General features: G+C 35.1%; 3 protein-coding genes across 3 annotated transcripts; all 3 read right to left on the bottom strand.

Annotated features, from left to right (window-relative positions):
* Positions 1-624: 624 nt before the first annotated feature.
* On the bottom strand, positions 625-2,241 carry LOC112788882 (RHOMBOID-like protein 13). The gene has a single exon (XM_072232228.1). The coding sequence runs from the start codon at positions 1,549-1,551 to the stop codon at positions 736-738; it is 816 nt and encodes a 271-aa protein (XP_072088329.1). The 5' UTR covers positions 1,552-2,241; the 3' UTR covers positions 625-735.
* Positions 2,242-6,817: 4,576 nt separating this feature from the next.
* LOC112769128 (uncharacterized) lies at positions 6,818-23,324 on the bottom strand. The gene is made up of 6 exons (XM_025813545.3): positions 23,153-23,324; positions 22,403-22,736; positions 21,389-21,790; positions 20,370-20,680; positions 12,955-13,330; positions 6,818-7,324 (listed from the first exon to the last, which is right to left on the bottom strand). The coding sequence occupies exons 1-6, from the start codon at positions 23,239-23,241 to the stop codon at positions 6,818-6,820; spliced, it is 2,019 nt and encodes a 672-aa protein (XP_025669330.1). The 5' UTR covers positions 23,242-23,324.
* Positions 16,446-17,934, bottom strand: LOC112788881 (uncharacterized). Its single transcript, XM_025830546.3, has 5 exons — positions 17,781-17,934; positions 17,634-17,686; positions 17,280-17,417; positions 17,108-17,197; positions 16,446-16,835 (listed from the first exon to the last, which is right to left on the bottom strand). The coding sequence occupies exons 1-5, from the start codon at positions 17,835-17,837 to the stop codon at positions 16,667-16,669; spliced, it is 507 nt and encodes a 168-aa protein (XP_025686331.1). The 5' UTR covers positions 17,838-17,934; the 3' UTR covers positions 16,446-16,666.
* Positions 23,325-23,363: the final 39 nt, after the last annotated feature.

The following is a 23,363-nucleotide window of genomic DNA, read 5'->3' as shown; positions in this document are numbered from 1 at the left end:
TTCTCAAATATTAAATAGTATATGCTCAGTCCCTTTAAGAGTTCTTTGTTCAATTTCTGGAGAAAACTGAAGTTAGAAAAACAAACCTAGTGCCGCTCAAAAAGATTAGTATCTTTCGTTGGTAAATAGATGAAAAGAATATCTATGGAAAAAGAAAAGAAAAAAAAAAGGAACAACCTCCATGGCAGCTTGATCTTTTCTTGAGTATCTTGGAAATGGTAAATTCTTATTGCCCACAATTATCTTAACATTTTGTTTATGAGTTGATGTTCAAGGCTAATATCAGTGGATAATAATGAAATTCATCAACAAGCATCTTTCCAAGGATGCAAAATTACAATTACCAATTAATCAACTATATAAACCCAGGTACTAAATCTTCACTCAAATCCAGAGACATGAGTTTCTGTTTGGCTTTAAAAACAATCAGGATTAGGAAATGGTAAAAATACTACTATATCTAATAATAAGTGTGTCATACATGAAAACAATAGCTGACTTTTAGCACACAAAAGTTAGACAAAATTAGCACTATCATTCCCTTAAAATTGATATATGGCATCTGAGAACATCGATCATCACATAACCAAAGATGCAAGCTATAAAAAAGAGAAGATATTGATGGAGCTTTGAACAACTTCTATATTGGAAGAATTAAAATCAAATTGTTATCATGTTGAGTATGCCAAAAGGCAACATCTAAAATCACAAAGATATATTTCTATGAACTTATTATTAGACAAATTCAACATTTCCATTAGGCAATGCACTGATCTGCAATGTTCTGCCATTGCCTGATCCCAAAAACCGTACCGACGGGAAGGATGGATCAGTCACGGATTCGATCTCAAGGAAGTTGAGGTCAACAGCACCAGATCTCTTCAAGCTCAAGATGAAGACAAGTATGATCCAACCCAACAAGGAGAGTGCCCAGTAATTGTTCATACCATGAATCAAACCCCATGCTATAGCATATCCAATCACAATTCCTGATAAATGACCAAGGAAACTTGCCTGAGGGACAATAATCGAAGTAAAAACAAGCGACTCAAACGGTGCGAAACTGATTGGAAGCGAAAGGAATCCAAAGAGATCCAACTTTGACGAAGGCTGCTTAACAGCAAGAATTGTCATCCACCCAAATACAACACACGAATAACCAACAGCTGTAATTCGGCGAAAATACTCGAGTTTAAATCTCTGAATCAATATGTGGTACATTCCAAGAACCAGCAACCCTGATAAAACAACCAATACAAGTGTGTATTGCAAATAGTACCCAACACCAAGACCCAAGTGCCCTAATTCCTCTATCACCCCAAGACTCCAAAGTGCACTCATGTTAAAAACAAGATGAATGACACTTATATGGGAGAATGCAGAGGTGATGATCCTCCAATAATGCCCTTCAATGGCAGTCTCATAACTCAGACCAACATGTGAGTATCCAATATTCTTCTTCTGTATGTAGAACCAAATAGCACTGCATATTCCTATGATGCAACTAGTTGCTGGCTTCTCCAAGATCTCATAGAACAAAGGCTTCCCCATTTCCCAGAGCTCCTAACTTTTCCAACCACACTTTCGCAATTCCCCAAAGATAAAAACTTCAGACGAAAGGGTAGCTTACTTTACAATCCAAACAAGATAAAAAGAGTCTCTTCAATCAGAAGCTCCCAAAAATCAAGGGTTTTTTGTTTTCTCTTCTGCAAACCCCATAAACTATTGAGACCACAACCAAATATACAATCCCTAAATCAAATGCTTAGCTACAAGGGTAGCTAATTTTACAATCAAACAAGACAACAAACTCTCCTCAACCTACGCTCCCAAAAAGGATAAAACGCAAAAATTTGCGAACCCCAACTGTAGAAACAAGAAATTCATCACAAAAAGGGAATTGCAGGGGAGAAAGAGCGCATAAAGATTGTATCTTTGTGGTGGGAGAAGGACAAGGAGTAACACTGAACAAGTTCAATTCAATTAAATGAAATGCTATATGGGTTCTTCGATTGTAGAGACAAATTGAAAAAAGGGTTTTTGGTTGAAGAAAATGAAGGGATGGATCAAATTGGGAAGAAGATCCTCTCACCTGTTGAGTTACTAGACGATTCGAGTTCTTCGATTTGGGAATGATGATGATTGATGACCTACGCTTTTTTCATGATCTATAGTAAATTAGTAACTGCAAACAATAATTCACAACAATATATATCTTTTTGGCCATGCTAGATAGGCAATAGAAATTGTAAACAATACAATACAAATAATGGGTTATAATTTTGGTTATTTTTTAGATATTGGATAAAAATTAATGTAATTTTTTAATATTGGAAGCTGTAAAATTCGGATTTAGATTTTCTACATTTTAGATTTTCACTTTAAAGAATAAAGTTAAAAGATGAATGCTATGGTAATTATAATGTGGTGTCTATTTACTAAAAAGGGTTAAAAATTATTATTTTATTTAAAAGATATAAAAATAAATAATTTTTAAAAAATCAAAACTTATTATAAAAAGTAAGTTAGGCAATATTTAGGCAAAAACTCATAGGCACCATAGAATTGACCAAAGTTAAATCTCTCACAATTGAATATTTTTTCTCTCATATTTTTTCTTGGTCCCACTTATGAAATAAATGATGATAGATAGTACTTCCAGAACATGGTAAAACTCCATTTTTTATAATATTAACGTAAAACTTTATTCACTCTTTAATATTAAAATAAAAAATCCTATAATTCTGGCCAACAAAGTTAAAAACAACAAAAAAATTCGCTCTCAATTACTCTTACCAAAAATTTTATTTTTCACATTTCAATTTTTTACAATATTCTTTTTATTTTATTGACCACCGCAAGTCCGCAACACTATACTCCCAAATTCTCTTATCGGCGACACTCCATTTTTCATTGCCTACACTGGTCGACGTTAATCCGTCCCTCACAGCAAGTATCAGTGTCGTTGCTTCTTCTCTACCCAACCCTCTCATCGGCGAAAAAACTAAACATATAATTAAAAATGAAACTAACCATCCGCATACCTGTACAATGAAACATCTAGTATAATTTAATTATATATACTTAAATCCAATTTGAAAAACTAAACATCCAATTTAAAATGAAAAAAATCATCCTCATACATAATAAAATAAACATTCAGTGTATAATTGTACCAACACCAACCACGATATTGGCTTGGGACTTCTAACCGCAGCGATTGTGAACAGTAATCATGAGACAACAATATAAAGGGACTACGAAAGGCACACAGGACAGTGAAAAAAACAGACGGAGGTGCAGCTATGGCCACGTCTAAGAGCAGTGCGGGTACAGCAGCTATAGTTGTGACGGCACGGGTCCGGAAGAGAGCTGTGTTTGGTTGCGTCTACAAAGGGTGGAGGGATAGCTACGTTCTGCTACTGAGTGCGCATGGGACAGCGAAAGATCCAAACAGGGGTCCGGCTATGGCCGCGTCCGAGAGTGGTGCGGGTACAGCGACTACACGAGTGCGGACGAGAGCGGCATTCGGTTGCGTATGCAAGGGGTGGAGTGACAGCGGCATTCTGCTGCGTCTAAACGTTGTGAAGGGAATGGCAGCGTTCTGTTGTGGTGGTGGACCGGATATAAAAGATGTATGGTAAGCGATGAACATAGAGCTCTGGAGTAATCGTATGAATGAACAATTGAATACATGCAAATCCTTATCTTAAAACTTCAAATTTAATAATAATTAATTAATTGAGAATCTGAATTAATTTATCTTCTTTTTTAGGGTTCATTTGACAGATTTATAAGTTACTTTTTTTATTTTTAACTTATGAAAATGTATAGTATTAGTGTTTGATACAATTTTCAATTAAATTGCAGCTTTTTAAAAAACTATTTTAATAGTTATGGAGAAGTTAAAAAAAATGACTTCTCTCATAATAAAAAGCTTTTTATCACTCTTCTCTTAAAATAAACATTTTTAGAACTAAAAAAAACACAAAATAATTTATTCATAAGTTACTTTTAATATAAGCATTTATTGTTTAAATTAATTTTTTAAAAAAAATTAATTAAATTGTTTATTCAAACTAAGTCTTAATCTATTATTTATATTGTGTACTATATACATTATTTTTCTATCCTTTCTCATATTTTTTTGTCTTTCAATATCAATAATTAAAAAAACATTTTTTTTATGTTTTATTTTATTTCAATCCAAGTATAATTACATAGATAAACATATTTCATGTAAAAAAATAAATAAATAATAAGGTATCTTCGATGTTCTATACTTTCATGTCAATTTCGATACGTTATTAGTGCAATGTTTCATGACATCATTCATTTAAAAATAGTTTGAGAGCTTATGTTCTTTCTTTTTATTTTTTTGTTTTATTTTTATTCTGAGCGAAAATTGAACCAACAAACACACCTACATACAAAAAACAAGACTTAACAATTTCTATCATTTTTATTGGATAGATAATATTTTATAAATTTAATTTCAATGATCAATCACTGTAAGATAATTAATTGTGTATTGTATATCAATAAAATTAATTATTTTTAAATTTATTATTTAAAAACTTATCTAAATATATAAATTTTATAAAAGAATGGTATAAAATTATTTTCATAAATAACATTACAAAATTAAATTTATATTTTATAATCAAATTCTCTATACACTAAAAATTAGGGTAATTTACTGAAATAAATTATTTAAAAATTTTTTTTACCCAAATACAACTTTTGAAATGGCAAGACGCAAATGCAATTTTTTATATCTTTATAGAAATCGCTACTGGTAATAGCGGTTTATAGAATAACGTAAACCGCTACTGGCAGTCGCAGTTTACGTGGGTTAACGTTTTACACAGAAACTGCTATAGACAGCAACGATTTTTGTTGAGTGTGGCATGTGCATAAACTGCTACAGGCAGTAGCAGTTTATGTGTTGGGTGGCGTGAACGTAAATCGCTGGAGACAATAGTGGTTTACGTTGAGTGTGTTTATAAAACCGTGGAAGACAGCTGTGGATTTCTTATTTGGTGTGGATTTTGAGTTTGGCTAGAGAGAGGAAATTCTTGAGAGAGGGAGGAGCACTTTGAGAGCGAATTCGGGGTTTCTCAGCGCTGACCTTCAGTTGGATATCATGGCAAACGGACAGAGCTTGTACCGACTAAACGGCGTTGCCCATATTGCCGGTGCTATTGTCGACGAGGTTAGTTTTGTTTTATTTTTCTTAGCCTTAACATTTGTTAAATAAAATATGGTATGTAGGGCAGAGGAACTAGAATTTATAATTTAACCCTTATAGTTGAGTATTAGACTTTACATATTAGGGTGTAGAATGTAGTAGGGGTGTACATACAAAAACCAAAATATTGATAACCGGTTAAAAAATTATAACCACAATTTAGTTAACTAACTCAACTAAACAAATTTAAAATTATATCCATGCTTTTCAAAATTGGCTAAGGAAAATGAAACTGGTTTGAAAATCGATTTTTGCGCGGTTAAATAAATCCAGAACCAAATTTTAAAAAATTTTATTTTAAAAGTCTAATTTTAAATATTTGATTTTTACCAAAGGTTTCTTTTAAGAAACCGGTTTTTTGGGCCAGATATCGATTTTTGTCGAAAACGTGTTTATTTTTTATAATGGATTAAAAACTGATTTTTAATTTTATAACTGGTTTTTTAATTATTTAATAAATTACATATTTAACAATTTAATTTGTTAATTGAATAATAGTTTAATTGTCTAATTGTTTCATTGATTGGTTATGGTATATCTTATTTATTTAGTGTAATTAGATAAGATTTTTCCTTGTAGAAAGTAGAATTTAACTGCTTCGTATATGTCTTTTCTGTTGGGTGCAGCCAAGTAGGTGTATCTATAGTGTGAGGCGACAACAAAATATGCCTATGCATGACAGGATCATCCTTTATTTAGAGAGGGCCGGTTTGTACCACTTGGCCAGGCTAAACAGCCGCTGGTTCTGGTAGGACGAGCCTTTGGTCAATGCATCCATTGAGAGGTGGCGCCCCGAGAGGCACACTTTTCTTATGCCTTTTGGAGAGTGCACGGTGACGCTGCAAGATGTGGCATTTCAGCTTGGGTTGCCTGTCGATGGGAAGGCCATTAGTGGTCGCCTGGCAAAGTTTGAAAATTTCATGGAGGAAGTCCGACCAACTTGGAAATGGTTTCAGGAGTTATTCGGTGAGCTGCCAACACCGAATAAGGTCAAACAGATGACAGTCTACTTCACATGGTTCCATGAGAGATTCAGGGTGTTATCAGCAGATGCGACTGAGGATACTATTCGCATATACACACGTGCCTATATGATGGTATTGTTATCCACTCAGTTATTTGGAGACAAGAGTGCGAACCGGGTTTATATACGATGGCTGTCCTTTGTGGCAAATCTTGATGACATAGAGAGTTATAGCTGAGGGTCCGCCGCTTTGACATAGTTGTATCGATGCATATATCGGGTGACGAATAGAAATGTTACCAACTTGGTGGGTCCTCTCCACTTCTTACAGAGTTGGATATTCTGGCGGTTTCTCTCGTTGACGCCCTCTGGGTTTGAGGAATTTTCGTTTCCGTTGGCATCCAAGTATTCTTTATTCGTTTGAAGCTTGAAAAATATGATATGTCGTGTAATTCCATCATTATATAACTAATTACTATCATTCAGATGGGCAGTATACTTACCACCAAATGATGGCAAGGAGCAAAGGGTTATAAACTATCGCCTTGCGTTAGATCAATTAACCGTTTGAGATGTAAGTGTCATGTCTGTGGTTGGTTTCATTAGTTGGGGTTCATCATTCTGACTATATATATACATTCTGTTGTAATGTTCGAGGATGTTAAATTTTGCAGATTGTATAGGACCCATACTCTGCCCTCGACGTACTTGCTGTGGTCCATCTTGAGATACTTCGGAAGAGCATTGTCGGTTATGGATGTGGATGCTATAATTACCTTGGTGTAGTATCTGGAACCATGTTCACCAAGGGTGACAAGGAGAAGCTTCAAGTTGGGGTGCCAGAGGGAGAGAGCAGAAGCATAGTCGATCTTGTCGCTGCCGGTAAGGAACTCCAGCTCATTGTCACTCACCTTGATGACGTCAGCCTTCTCCCATATGCTCAGTATCTGCTTCCGTGCCTCCTCCGCGGACGGCCACAGCGGCAGCCGCAGGTTAGGGTCGTAGGAGAGCAGGCACCCTGCCTCCTTTGCCACTTCCATCGCCTTCACGTGTGCCGATCTGCATGGCTCCACTATCAAGCTTATCGATCCGTAGTGAAACACTTTCGCCTACAAGAAAAATCAATTAATCCTGAAATAATTTGACTAAATTTCGATTTTTTTAAAATATTATAAGATAATAATTTAGTTAAGAAAACAGAAGTGCCTGGGAGAGCAGTGCATGGTGCGCACGAGAAAGACAATAAGCAAAAGTCAAAATTACATGACTACAGCAACACTTTCAAGTTCCAACCTCATCGTAGCACGTGACGAACACGTGAACTTTTGATTCAAAGAAATAGTAGATCCATCATCCATGCGGTAGAGAGTGTCTCCCAACCCGAATGTAATTTTCTCAGAGCCATCATCAGCGTTCTATGGAATAGCAATAGCTCACAACAGCTAAACAGAGAAAAAACCACGTGATCCACCTCACGTGATATTTTTTCTGAAAGGTATCAGTTTCAGTGTTGAATGAAAAGCAAGAGAGAGCAAAGATCGAAGAAGAGGAGAAATTGAAGAGAGAGAGAGAGAAGCTTTCTGTTTTGATTTTGGTAAAGTGGAACTTGGATTCTAATTACAACAACTCAACTAACACACATACAGCTAGCTATATAAGCTGAGCCTAATGACAGCTTGCACTTGCAACTAATTCTGCTGAGTCAGCTTGGCTTAACTAACTTAGCAACTGATTCAGTTTCAGCTCAATCACTACTCTATCATGCACCCTGCTATCTGTTTTCATTGTGTTGCTCAACACTTGCTCTGCCATACACTCTGCTGCTGAGGTCTTTTGGTTTGCTGCCATTCTGCAAAACTCCTTTATCACTAGGCATGGCTGGCTCATGGACTGTTCCTGCTGCCCCTTCAACACTACACAACAAATTTTGCTCAACATTCAGCCTTGCTCTAGCAGTTTCAAACATTCCAGAGGCAATTGCCTTTGTTAGAATGTCTGCCAACTGAACAGACCCTGGAATATGGCTAACATGTACTACTTTCTTCGTTACATAGTCCCTCACAAAGTGAAGATCAGTTTCAAAGTGTTTAGACTTTGAATGCAGGATGGGGTTGGCTGCTAAAAGTACAGCACTCAGGTTATCGCAGTATATGGTGGGAGTAGAAGCTGTGGCCCATAGCTCACTCAGCTGTGGCCCTTAGCTCACTCAACAGGCTCATACAGAACTTATCTCCTCAGTATAAGTTCTGCAACCAGATCCGCCATAGCTCTGTACTCAGCCTCTGTGCTTGACCTGGCCACCACAGATTGCTTTTTAGAGGACCAGGATACCAGGTTTCTTCCTAAGAAGACACACATACCACCAGTCGATTTCCTATCATCAGGGTCTCCTCCCCAGTCCGAATCACAGTAGGCTGTGATGTTCAACACGTCATTCTTACGGAGATGTAGCCCATATTTGATTGTTCCACTTGCATACCTGAGGATTCTTTTAACCAGTTTCCAATGCGATTCCAACGGGTCTTGCATGAACTGTGAGAGTTTGCTTACAGCATAGGCGAGCTCTGGTCTTGTAACGGTCAGATACTGAAGACTTCCTACCACTGAACGATAAAGTGCTGGCTCATCAAACCTGTCACCACCAAACTGAGATATTTTCAGTGATGATGGGAGAGGTGTTTTACAAGGCTTGCAGTTTGTCATACCTGCCTTTTCTAGTAAATCATTAACGTATTTTTCTTGGCTGAGTAGTAATCCACCACCCTTAGTCTTGCTAACCTGAATGCCTAAAAAATAATGAAGATCCCCCATATCCTTGAGTGCAAACTTGCAATTCAACTGGTTCACTACAGCCGTTATAGCATTTGTTGAGCTTCCAGTGATGATCACATCATCTACATACACAAGCACAAAGGTGGTAGCATTGGTATCAAATTTTGTGAAGACTGAAACATCAGAGGTTGTGGCAGTGAATCCAAGCTGATGCAGAGCTGTAGACAGCTTATGATACCAGGCCCTCGGAGCCTGTTTCAGGCCATACAACACCTTGGTAAGTTTGCATACCAACTTCCCATCACCCTGCACATAGCCCTGTGGTTGTCGCATATACACATCTTCAAGTAACTCTCCATGCAAAAATGCATTGTTGACATCCAATTGTCTAATTGACCAATTGTTTGCCAAGGCAAGTGTCAAGACTACCCTGATTGAAGTTGCTTTGACTACCGGACTATAGGTCTCTGTGAAATCAAACCCAGGCCTTTGAGAGAAGCCTTGAGCGACCAGCCTGGCCTTGTACTTCTGTAGTGTGCCATCAGAGTTGTACTTAACTCTAAAGACCCACTTGCTGCCAATAGCTTCTCGGTTCTCTGGTAAAGGTACAAGCTGCCATGTCTTGTTCTTAAGCAGGGCTTGATACTCATTGTCCATGGCTTCTTTCCATTTTGGATCAACCATTGCCTCTCGCACTAACCGTGGCTCTACTGCAGCATGATAAACCTTTGGTCGAAGACTGCCAGTTTTGCTTCGGGTGATCATAGGGTGTATGTTTTGAGTACTAGGCACAGGTTCACAACTTGGAAGAACAGTTTCTAGATCTGAGATTGGGACTGGGATAGGTGTGGCTGAGGGCGCTCTCTGAGGGATGAGGAGTGAAGATGCAGTGGGAGGAATTGAGGCTGGGGATGAAGCTGAAGGTGAGTGGCAGGTGACAGAAGCTTGAGAGCAGGGTTGAGAAGAGTGTTGAAAGGCTTCTGAGTGACTTGTGACATGTGATGGAGGCAGGGGTCTTGGTGAGGAGTGAGTGGTTTGAGTTTGTGGAGGTAAGTGAGGGCTGGGAATCAATGGAATGGCTGGCATTGGTGTAATTGTCTCAGACTTGTTCTGCTCATCAGTGTCATTCACGAGGTGTTTTCCAGTTTTGAAGGAAAACTGCACTTCATTGAACACCACATTTCGTGTGATCACCACTTTTCCTTCTGGTGTAAGGCATTTGTACCCTTTGTGAGCAGTACCATACCCCAAGAACACACAGGGTGCTGATCAAAATTCAAGCTTGTGACGATTGAACGGTCGCAAGTGAGGGAAGCAGAGGCAGCCAAATACCCGTAGACAGCTGTAGTCTGGTTTCTTACCAAGAAGCTTCTCTGTTGGAGATATGTTTCCTAAGGTTGGTGTTGGTAGAACATTGATGAGTTGAGCTGCAGTGAGAAAAGCATCACCCCAGTATTTCATTGGCACTCCAGAACAGGCCATGAGTGTCATTCCCATCTCTACTACATGCCTGTGTTTGCGCTTTGCAGTTCCATTTTGTTGATGGATGTGAGGGCATGAAAATCTGTGTCTGATTCCTTGTGATTGAAGCTCCTTTGATAAGCTAACATACTCAGCAGCATTGTCAGATTGAAACAATTTAATTTTTGTGCCAAATTGTAATTCAACCATCTTTTGGAAATTAAAGAAAACTGATTTGAGTTGTGACCGTGCTCTAATTAGATAAAGCCAAGTGAATTTAGAAAAGGCATCGATAAAATTGACAAAATAGAAATTTCCATTCAAATCTGGCATAGGAGCAGGGCCTCATATGTCTGAATACACCAATTCTAAAGGAGATTGATACACTGTACTTGAACTTGGAAATGGTAATCGGTGTGACTTGCCTATGCTACAGGCTGTACAAGGCTCTTTATTCTCAACAAATGACAAATTGCAATTTTTCAAGACTGTACTAACTACTTTGTTTGCTGCATGCCCCAACCTTGCATGTCACAAGAGAAATTGCTCAGTTGTGGACATGGTGGAGTTGTAAGCAGCTGGACTTATTGAAGGAAAGAACTTGACAAATTTATACATTCCTTTATCAACTTCACCCTGTAGAATCAACTCTTTGGTTTCCTGTGATTTGACACAACAACCATGAGCATCAAACTCAAAAAGCACATTGTTATCACAACAGAATTGATACACACTCAAAAGATTTTTGGTTATTTCAGGCACATGTAACAATTTTTGCAACAAGAACTTCCTAGAACTCAAATCAGTTTTAAAAATGGAATTTCCAATAGAGGTGATTTGCAAACCTGTTCCGTTTCCCACAATTACTTGTTCTGATCCTTCATAGCCTTTACTGCTCATCACATTTTGAGGGTCTGGTGTCATATGGTGTGTTGCACCACTGTCCGGATACCAATTTTGATCATAGCTGGTGGATGGTGTTTCTAGAGCACTCAAGTGAGCTTGTGGCTGTGGCCTGACTTCTGTACGCTCATAACCCTCTCTTGAACTCTGGCTTTCATTCCCATAGGACGAATCATACCTGAACCAGCATATGCGAGCTGTATGTCCAACCTTATCACATAGTTGACAAACTGGTCTGTTACCTCCACCATCATATCGTCTGTCATTTTGGCCACCACTGGCAAATCTTCTATCATTATCATAGAATCCTCCATCAGACCTTCCATAAGTTCTTCTTTCATTGCCAGAAAAATTGCCTCTCATCGTCCTTCCACCTTGTCCTCTAAAATCACCTCTGAGATGCCCTCGACCTCCATAATTGTTTGAGTATTGAGCTACATTTGCTTGGATTGACAGATCTGTCCTCCGAAATCTTTCTATCATACTTTCATGTGCAAGAAGCAAAGACTCTAGCTCTCCTACAGAAACCCTAGATGATCTTGAGACTACAGCTGTAATCAACGGTCCATATTCCTCTGTTAAGCCATTGAGTATGGCACTAACATGATCACTTTCCCTTACTGGTTCTCCAACTGAGGCTAATGTATCTATTGTTTCTTTAATTTCTAACACATAGCTACTGGCAGAACTTCCAATTTTAATGCTACTCAATTTGTTCTTTAATTGCAGAATTCTTGCTCGAATTTGTGATGCAAAATGATCCTCTAACCTGCTCCATACCTGGTATGTGTACAAGCAGCCAACCATACGAGTAGTGAAGGGTTTTGTCATCGACGCCAACAGCCAGGATTTGAGCAGAGCATCTTGTCGCTTCCATCTTGCAAATTCTGGATTCTTCTCTCTTGAAGCTGTGAACTGAGTTGGAATACCTTCTCCTGTGATGTGAGCTAACAGATCATGACCTTCGATTGTCGATTCCGCTTGATCTTTCCATTGGAGAAAGTTGTCGTCATCAAGCTTCATCGAGATCGGTGAGGACGTGAAATTAGGTTGACGCTGAACCTGAGCTTCAGCCGTTTCTGTGTTTATCTCCATGGTGATTGAATAATCCGAGCTCTGATACCATGAAAGGTATCAGTTTCAGTGTTGAATGAAAAGCAAGAGAGAGCAAAGATCGAAGAAGAGGAGAAATTGAAGAGAGAGAGAGAGAAGCTTTCTGTTTTGATTTTGGTAAAGTGAAACTTGGGTTCTAATTACAACAACTCAACTAACACACATACAGCTAGCTATATAAGCTGAGCCTAATGACAGCTTGAACTTGCAACTAATTTTGCTAAGTCAGCTTGGCTTAACTAACTTAGCAACTGATTCAGTTTCAGCTCAATCACTACTCTATCATTTTCAACTTCCAATTTTAAGAAAAATGAATCTATCGAAAGGCTAGCGAAAAACGTTGAGCGTATCATAGATGATAAATCTACCATGGACCCCACTGTATCCGACTCAGCAATATCCATTTACACTGTAGCTTCGGGATTTTCACGGAAAATGAAAAGAAAATGTAAACTTTCCCGAGAAAGTTGAGAGAGAGAGATTGGCATACAGATATGATGAGATCGAGATTGAGATCTTCGGGCTTGAGGAGCATATCGGCGCTGGGATTCCGATAGAACATGAACTCACGCTCGCCGTCGGAGCGTAGTGTCACGAAGGCGAGTGCAGTGCGTGCGCCTTCATCGAAGGCGATGCCGTCTGCGACGACGTTGTTTTCCTTGAGGATTCCGGCGAGCATGTGGCCAAACTCATCATCGCCGAGCTTGCCGACGAAGGCGGACTTGCCGCCGAGGCGAGAGACGGCGATGGCGACATTGGCAGGAGCGCCGCCGGGTGCCTTGAGGAAGCCTGGGGCTCCGGCGAGGGAGACGCCAGAAACAGTGGGGACGAAGTCGATGAACATCTCGCTGAAGCTTACGATGAGACCGGAACCGGTGGCTGAGACGGCGGTGGTGGAAGCCATGGAGGGTATAGTGTGTGGAAAGTTGTGAAGTGTGGACTGTGGAGTGAAGAAAGTGAAAAGATTATTATTAGAAGGAAATTCAGGAGTGAAGTTGACTACGGAAGATATTAGATAAAAATTTAAGAGCAATGCTAGGAGGCCAGCAATTTTTGTGATTGTTAACCATCAACTAGCCATCAATGATAATTTGATGGTGTGAAATTGGTGTAAGATTTCATCTAATGACTCACCTTCCTCTGCTGGTTATATGCTGGCCAAAATTCAATAAAACTGCTCGCCCCTAGACTTTTCCAAAATTTAATTATTAAATTTAAGTAAAATTACTGTACTTAAGTTATTATTATTATTATTATTATTATTATTATTATTATTATTATTATTATTATTATTATTATTTAATTTTACTTGTATATATACACATTATACAGTGGAGAATGAGGATGAGGATTAGAATAAAAAACATGAGTAATTAGTAAAGATTAGAGGATCATTAATTTACTACTTTTTCACTTATTTAGTGATAAGTCAAAGTTTTTTTTTTCCCGAATTTGGCAAGACATTATTTTTGTTTTGTTTTTTTATATATTTTTTTTAAAAAAATATAAGGAGATAATGAATTTAATAAATAATGCAGTTATGCATCACGTATCCTCTTTTCCTCACTTGTGATTTTCGTAATTTTTGTAGAAATAGTATATTTTTATTTTATTTAATTAATTTTAAAATTTATTATTTATTGTATTTATGAAAGTTATTGTTTACTTAGTAAAATCGTTTTTGTTTTTTTGTTTTATTTTGTGTAGGCGTTTAGGTAGAACTAAACTATATTAATCTAGTCTTAATAACCCATCAGAAAATGCATTATCAATTTACAATTGCATTGTTCTCGTTTCATATTTTAAAATTGTGAAATAATATATTTCCCAAGTTCTTATAATTTGTACTTAATTTATATAAAAGTATATATTTGTCTTGGATCAAATTTGTCAAACTGAGAAAATTGATAAGATGATAAATTAATGTTTTAATTATATTTAAATTAAGAGAGTGGAATTCACAAATAATAAAAATTACAATGATAGATATGATATTATGTGATTGTTTTAAAATAAAATTAATTATATTTTTATCCAATTTTAATTATATATAAATTGTAGTTTATATAATTATTTATGACCAAACTAAAAACTTTTACAAATCTTGGTTCTAAATAACAATTTATGAATAAAAAAAACATACATATAAATCAATTTATAACCAAATAGCAAATCCTAAGGCTTGTACCATATTGTGTTTGGACAAAGTTTTTCATTTTATTCATAAATCTAGGTTTAGAACAAAAATTTATGGAAATAATATATATATTTTTTCATAAATAAATTAGTTCTAACAAACTTTAGATTAAATACTTTGCTTTCTAATAATTTTTTTGTACACGACTTGGTCTCTTCATTGTATTGCAAGAAGATTAATTTATATTATAATATTATTTTTGTTTGAAAATTAACTATTTTATTATAAAATTTATTTATCTAACATATATTAAAAATTATATTGAAAATAATAAAAAGATTCATCTATCTATCTGAAGTGAATAACTTTCAAAGACTTTTATAGTATTAAAAAATTGTTAAAAAACAAATTAGTCAATTTAAAATTTGAGAACCAATTTAAGTGTTTATTAAAAAATTTTGTTGGAAACCACAATATATATGTATGTTTCTAATTTATAGTTTTAAACCACCATTACATGTAATTAAAATATAATACAAATATAACTAATTTATTCTAGGAAAATAACGTAATATCATATTTATTTTATTTTATTCCAGTAAAAAAAATTTACAAATGCACCAAGTCATACCAAGTAATAAACTAACCGTGAGTTTTATTTATATTTTCAACGAAATAATAGAAACAAAAAATAAATAATAGTATGGTTTTTTTAATATTTTAAATATCTATAGAAATTATTCTAATGAGATAAAGCTGACACATAAAGGGTTTTAAGTTATATTGTCATTTTTACATTGGACAATTTTAGTATACATTTTAATGATATTCGTCTGGAACCGGAAGTATCATCTTCTTTCTTGCTCCATTTGGTAGCTCCATCTCCAACAATATCGGATTTAATAATGCTTTCCATTATTTCTTTACAAAACTGCTATCTTCTGGAAAAATAAGCAATACATGACAATATAAGAAACTTTCTCCGCACCTTGACCTTAAGCTACCGACCAAGTGTATATTATATATCCCGATATGAGACATAGGAATAGTGAATTATTGATTAATTGTGGGCTGCTAATGCTAAGGTTGCATTTGCGGTCGAGTATCAAAATTGTAGCACTAGATGTTCATTATTTTTTTTGGTATTAAGACGGGCCAGAGCCCAAAAAAAACATTAGACTAGATGTTCATTTAATAGTTGTATTTTGTTATAACAAAAAAAAATAGTTGTATTTTGTCATTTTGCATTCAAATATCTTTGGGCTTTGTTCTAAAAGGGAAATTCTTTCATAGTTACCCCTTAATTTCATCTTAATGTAGCTCAGGAAGCCTTTTCCGTAGAGCAAAGAACAGTCTGGATAAATAACTATAACTAAATATATCTTGGATATCTTATATGTTAGGACTAGAGGTGTTCAAATTCAAACCAATTCAAATTAAACTGCTCATCCAATTTAATCCAAATCGAAAATCGATTAAAACCACACTAATTCAGATTTAATTAGATTTTATTTTTTACAATCCGTTGAATCGGATCGAATTTTGAATCTACTTTTCGCAACCAATCCAATCCAATCCAAACCGCACAATGTGTTATAATAATATTATTTTATTATTATATTTATAATTATACTTATAATATATATAATTTGTTATACATTTTTATATTTTTTAAATATTATTATTATATAATAAATGTTTTATGTTCAAAATGTGATTTATTTATTTATTTTAATTAACCTATAATGTTATTTCTATTGTTATGTTATCATTGATTTTTTAAGATTTTAAAACTTACTATGTCATTGTTGGTTATTTAAAATTTAATGTTGAGACTTGATATATATATTTAATTTTTTTAATTTACAAAACTGTAAATCCAATCTAATCCAAATCCCTCGAAATTAGATCGGATCGGATCGTTTTTTTTTTTAAATCATTCAATCCAAACCGTACCACAAACACCCTAGTTAGGACAAGTCTCCCATTACAAAAACAATCAATAATATCTAAGATACAAATAAAACGCTAGCACCTATTGGCAAAAGAAAAGAAGAAAAAATGCTCACTTCTGAAGTATCACACCAGACTTAGAAAGGAGCCGAAATGCTCTGTTGGAATTATTCAAGGCAGAGGACGATCTCTGGATTGACATTTTTCTTTTCTTCAAGAATTCTAAGGCACCCTGTAAACATTGAGGACGGCCTAGTTCGCTCAAAATAACAGGTTCCAAACTGCAAACCATTATTAGAATAGATAATTTTAGAAAGGAAATATCTAGGGGCCAGCAATTTTATTGTATTTTGGCCAGCATGTAACCAGTAGAGAAAGGTGAGCCATTGGATGAAATCTCACACCAATCTCACACCATCAAATCATCATTGATGGCTAGTTGATGGCTACCAATCACAAATGTTGCTGGTCCTTAGCATTTTCCTTTTAGAAATTAACAAGCAACATGATTAATCCAACTAAAGGAATAAATAAAGGATGAAATCCCCCTCACCCTGACTTCTTTGATTTCCTCTTCTTTGAAGCGGCAGGCTTTGTTTTAGCCTTCTCCTCCTCCCCTTCATAGTAAGGTAAGAAAGCTTGTCTGCAAAAGAATTATGCACTCTTAAATCTAAACCATTATGCATATTAACACTGCACAAGAGAGAAAGAGAGGTGACACATACTTCTCACGAGCTGCAAGCATTTTCACTACGTCATCTGGAAGAAACCCTGAAGCTGGATTGGGATTATGCTGAGGCTCAGAACCTGATACATCATCATCTTCAGCTTGAGCAGTGTCCTTACTTTCTTTGGATTTGTAACTTCTCATCTTACAAATAATGTTATCAGATATGTAGAATTTGCATAGAGATTTATTTTTAAACAAAACAGTTTGAAGCCTCGCATATTTCAACTGAACATAGTTTGAGGATTTAACCAAATAAATAAATAATTTATAGTTTCACTTGGAAGGGAAACAACTGAAGCTCAAATTTAAGTAAGCATAGAAAGAAACAAAGCATTAAAGCGTTTCATACCTAGCTTTACTTTCTTTTTGAATTTTGCGAATCTCCTCGTCTTGTTGTATACCCTATGAAGCGCAAGCTTCGATTAAGCACAAACTACTTATCCAATAACAAAAAACGATTTTGATGAATTGAACGAAGAGAAAAATAAGGAGAGACCTGCAGAGCTGTGAATTCCTCAGGGGCGTCGGAATCACTATCTTCTCTGTCAGACATTGATGCAATTTCGAGTTTGAATCTCTCTCTCCTTTGGAATCGAATTAACAACAGCTAGGATTTAGGCTGCATTCAGCACGTTTTAATTTTTTTGTTACTCTAAATGGGCCTCAGCCCAAAAAAAAGAAAACGAAAAAAAAACAAAAAACAAAAGAAACAAAAACTAGAAAAGGAAGACTAAGTACTCTCCCGTACTAACTACTGAATACTGATTGGGTTAAAGTTCTGAGAAACGGAATTGATCATCTAACCGTTGAAGTCATTGGTTTATTAGTCTATTCAGTTTAACCATATTCTAATAAAAAAAAATTATTTTATAATAAAATAATAAATAAATATCCTACAATATAATTATAATCTAACATAAACTTTAAAATATCTTCTAAATATAAAGCATTATATCAAATTATTAACCATTTATTATTCATTAGGCATTATATAACTATTGAATTTATTAAGATAGTCACAAAAAAACAAAAAAAATCATTAAATTAGCTAAACTAATAACAAGATCATCTTCTCAAAATAAAGTTCCTTTCTATATCAACTTAACTTCCATTAGAAAAATAGCTAAAGTCTACACCATGAAAATCACAATTACAAAATATCCTAATTTCCTTCATACTTTGGATCAACCATAACAATATGATAAGCTATCATCCAACAAAGATAAAGATGCCAATAAAATTGGCAAAGAAATGCATTAACAAAACTCAAAGCATTACTGACTTTCGATTTGAGACGACGAACAAAATCACCAGATGAATCAGCACAAACACAAACTCAAAATCACAACACAATTCAATAACAAGTACTACAGACACAAATCACAAACACAACAAAATAAAAAATAGAGCAATGAGCAGTTAGAAAAAGAGAAAACAGAGCAATAAACAAAAATCCAGAAACGGAGAGCATGAAAAAAAATTAAAAAAACGAAGATATGCTCTTGAGTTCAACTCCTGTTATAAATTTGTAACCATATTATTTTCTGTTATTATTGTAGTAGTTTTGTAAATCATTGTTCACTCAATATATTTATATTTATTTTTCTTTCAATATCATCAAATATGTATTTTTCTATTTTTATTTATTTATGGCTTGATTTCATATTATAATTATAAGCAATATTTGTTAAGTATATAATTAAAAAGACAAGCTAATTATTTTAAACTATAATAAATCCACTAAATGAAATCTAGGTATGAAATTGTAAATAACATAAACAAATAAATTTCATGCTATTTTTATTCAATTTAATATTTTATGATACAAAAAAATTCAAGTAAACTATAAAATAGATAAACTAATTTAACATAGTTTATTATATAAGAAGTGTTTCGAGTCTTACCTTGAACCAAGGTAATTTTGGGTCTAAACGTCGGATCCAGACACTTTTAGGTAAAAAATTTGACGTTTCTGAATTTCTTGTAAGGATGTGTGAGGTGGTATCTGCAAGAAATTCTGATATTTAGATTAGCAAAGATTTTAGACCGTTTTTAGATAGATTAGAGTTGAGAGATAGTGAGGTGTATTTATATAGTAATAAAGATAAGTTATCTTTAGTAATTTATCGACTTATCTTGGCGGGAGTTATTTCCCTTTTTTTATCTAACGTTGTTGAGATCTCATATTGAAATATATGAGCACGTTTGTAGGAATACTTAGGTTCTGGACACAAAGTCGGGCGTATGAAGTCAAACATGCCGGTAGGTGGATCTTGATTTTTGTTAGTTAGACCTTGCCTACTTTTGGATTAGGCTAAGTTGCAAGTCGAGGTATGAATAAGAAGCAATTATATGTCTATAGACATATAATTTTTTTATTAAAATAAGTCTAATTTTTTAATTTTTTTCATAATACACTCTAATTGTATTGCAAATAAAATAAGTAGTATGACATCATTCTAAAAAAAAAATATAGCTATCATAATTATAGATGCCTTTTATGTTAATTATTATTTTTTAACTTTTTAAATATATTATAATCCTATAAGTACGAATTTATGATGATTAAAAAATGGAGTTGATACATTTGGTATGAACATAAGTGCTTTTAGTTAATTTACATACTTAATTGTATTGTTCTCTCCCTCCCCCTCCAGCCCCAGTTGTCAATTTCTTTTCATCATGCAAGTGCAAAAACAACTTAGTTATGGTTGAGTTTTTTTTTTTTTTATTACTATTATTTAATGTTCATCAACGTGATTGATAAAAAATGCGTTTTTTTTTTCAAAAATATTTTTGAATGAAAAAACTTACATTGCTTGAATAACCTTTATATTGTCATTTAAAACCCAACATTCATTGCCATATATATACAACATAAGGCATAGTATAAATTTATCTCTAATCTCTAGTGCATGGCATTTGTTTGGATAATAAACATTGATTATTACAATTACTATAATGGTAGGTATGTTTAGACATTGATGGTGATGAACCAGCTCTTGAGCTTGCACTTGCATCTTTCAAATTAGTAAAACATTCGTCACTTTCTTTATCATCATCACTAGTATATAGCATCCTGTCCTCTTCAGAATCTGATTCATCCATTGACAAGTTTTCATCTTCATTGTTATTATCTTCAGATTCTGATAGCCCCATTTCTTTGGAATCAGCAAGATCATTAATCAACTCAGGGTTACTTTGTTTATGAATCCTATGGTACCCTTTTCTGATGGAGTCTCCACTTGGGCCATCAAGAACTGATAAGGGATTACGGTCGTTCGGATTGCCGTAGAGTGCGATGTGCCTGTAATATAGCTCTAGTTCTTTCTCAGCGATAGCGATGAAGCGCCTAACTGATTCAAGAGATTGCTCATACTTGGATTTTTCGAGTGCCTGCGGAGAAACGAAAAATAAAATTTGAAAATTGACCACTTCTAGAAGAAGAGTTTTTTTGTCAAATAAGAGATATCTGGAACTAGGAATAAATCTTCATGGAATCTGTTAAAAACCATACCAAACTGGAGAATATTTTCTCCAAGCTACAAAAAATATGTATAGTTCAAATGAAAAGTCAACTACAGATTTCCATGTTACTTCATCCACTTCAAAATAAATGTCACTCTGGGCAAAATGTTCATCAGGGAATATAGATTCTCTCAAATTTTCAATCATTGTCAAGTGTGTTGTCTTACCAAACACTTTTTAAGTGAGACCAAGAAAAAACAAATAGGAAAAGATATTGTATAGCAAGAGATCACATTTGACGACAACATTTGAAAAAGAAAATTGAATAACTTCAAACTCCATACTGAACATTAAACCAGCAACAAATGGTTCCAAACCCACATTTTCTAGCTAATAGCAGCTTCATACTGCTTGAAAATGCAGACTGGAGATAAAATGTTACGTACAAAAAGAATGGCAAAAAGAATTATGTGCTAAGAGCAAAAAGTTATGTACTTTAAAACACCTTGCTGCAAGAAAATGTAGATAAAATGTTGAAGCAACTAAATTTCATTTTCAGTGATTTTGCTTTTGCATGTGATGAACAAATACTTCAGTAATGCATTTGAGATTAACAAAAGGAACACGGAAACATACCTTTTTCTTGGATAATGTATCTACTGGTGACATAACCTCGGGCTGTTCATAGTTCTTTCCGCGATAAAATATTATAGTGTCATCTCCAATGAAGTGGATTGGAATACCACCACTCAATCTAGCAAGTTCTTGTGCATACTCATGTGCTTGGCCAGGTTTACAAGGCTTGCATATGACCTTAACAGTCTCATGTTTCTTCCAATGCATATGCATATTAAGAATAACCCCTCCAAATAATCCTCTTCGGCCAACTTGTAGGTAATTAGAACTCTTCTGAGCCATCTTCTTCAAATAAAATCGTTCCTCCCCCGTCAAACCATCAGGTTTGGCAACAGGACCCTGAGCTTTAGGAACATCATATCTTTTGAGTCTTTCAATGAGCATTGATTCCTTAATTCTGGCCTGGGATTAAAATCTGAGTCATTACAAATTTCCGTAGAATGTCTGGGAAATAAGCAAAAGATATGAATTAATAAATTTAACCTCTAGCCCTAAAACATATCCTTGCGGCCTAAAAGAGGGAAACTGAATAACTTGTGAGATCGACATATCAATACAACAAAACAAAAGACCCCTAAATTTATAGGAATGAGTAGATGAAGAAGCTCTTTCAAAAGTGCTGGCTAGCAGAATAACAACAACTAAATCTCTTCTAACTTCTACCCAAGGTAAGGTTGGCTATATAGATATAGTAATATAATAATTCTGTCTTATTATGAACCATGTTATAGACAAGTCATTCAACTTGGAGTGCTACTCCATGGTTCCTTGGTTTTCTTCTAACCCTGCCTATTCGGCTATCTTTCATCTGATCTAGTATAACCAAATAACTTATGACGCGATTCTACCTTATTTCGACACCACAATAGATGTAGCCTTAACTTTTTCTCTAATTCATTCATTCTAAATTCTATCATATCCGGTGATCGCAATATACACATCTATGCAACACTAAGCTTAGCTCTTTTCCTTACACCAATTGTGGCAAGAAAGAAATCCAATCACAGTGCTTACTTTCTCAAGCTTGCACTTGATTCTCTCTTCTGCATTGGCAAACTTCTGCTTCTTCTTCCCCTTGACACCAAGCCAACGAGGGTCTCTCCTATTTGCAGCTTTCCTCTTCTCCTTCTCCCTCTTCCTCTGCATCTTCAGCTTCTTCTTAGTCTTATATTTATCCTTCCTTGGCGGCTCAACCTCGCGAGCCTCAAACTTGGTCTTCCCTTCCGATATAACCAAGTTCACAGTGCCATAGCTCAACTCTCTGAAACCCCAAAACGAACTCGGCTTCCCAACTGAATTGCATTGCCTAAACGGCAAGAAAACCGATATCCGGGACCTCACAACTGACCTAGAGCACAAAGGAATTAGGAGAAAAAACAACAACATAACAACATAACTGATACATATTACAAGTTAACTCATCAATTAAATGCCTTAAACTTTCCACAACACAAAATCGCAAAAAGCAAAATTGATCTAGAACACAAGGGATTCAGCAGTCAGCACAAAATAGCTCATATATACACACATTACAAAGTCACGCTTCAATTCAAAGGCTTAAACTTTCCCCAACTTAGAACCCCAAACAAGGAAAACAAGCTAGCCCAACTTAAGGGATTCAATGAATTGTTCATAACAGTTTCCAGGAGCTAAAAAGAATGATTTTTTTTTTCTCCCCCTTCTGGGGTTAGTATAAGACTGTTAAGTGACGAAACATGTATATAACAATTTAAAAAAAAATAGCACGTGGAATGATAGAGAAACCTGGGAGAAACCGAAAAGGAGGTAGTTGAGTACGAGAATCTGAGAAGAGAGGAAGCTCTCCGAATGCTCCGGAACAACGAAGTAGCCATGGTTGGAATTCGAAGAAGACGATGATGAAGAAGCAAGAAGCAGCTTATTGTGTTGTGCACTGCGTGTGTTCTTTCTTTGTGGTGCACCCACTCGTATTGGATCGGGTTCGGGTTCTAATCTT

Source organism: Arachis hypogaea, chromosome 3 (genome assembly GCF_003086295.3).
Source record: "Arachis hypogaea cultivar Tifrunner chromosome 3, arahy.Tifrunner.gnm2.J5K5, whole genome shotgun sequence".
Lineage (NCBI taxonomy): Eukaryota > Viridiplantae > Streptophyta > Magnoliopsida > Fabales > Fabaceae > Arachis > Arachis hypogaea.
This window is presented reverse-complemented; position numbering and strand designations above follow the sequence as displayed.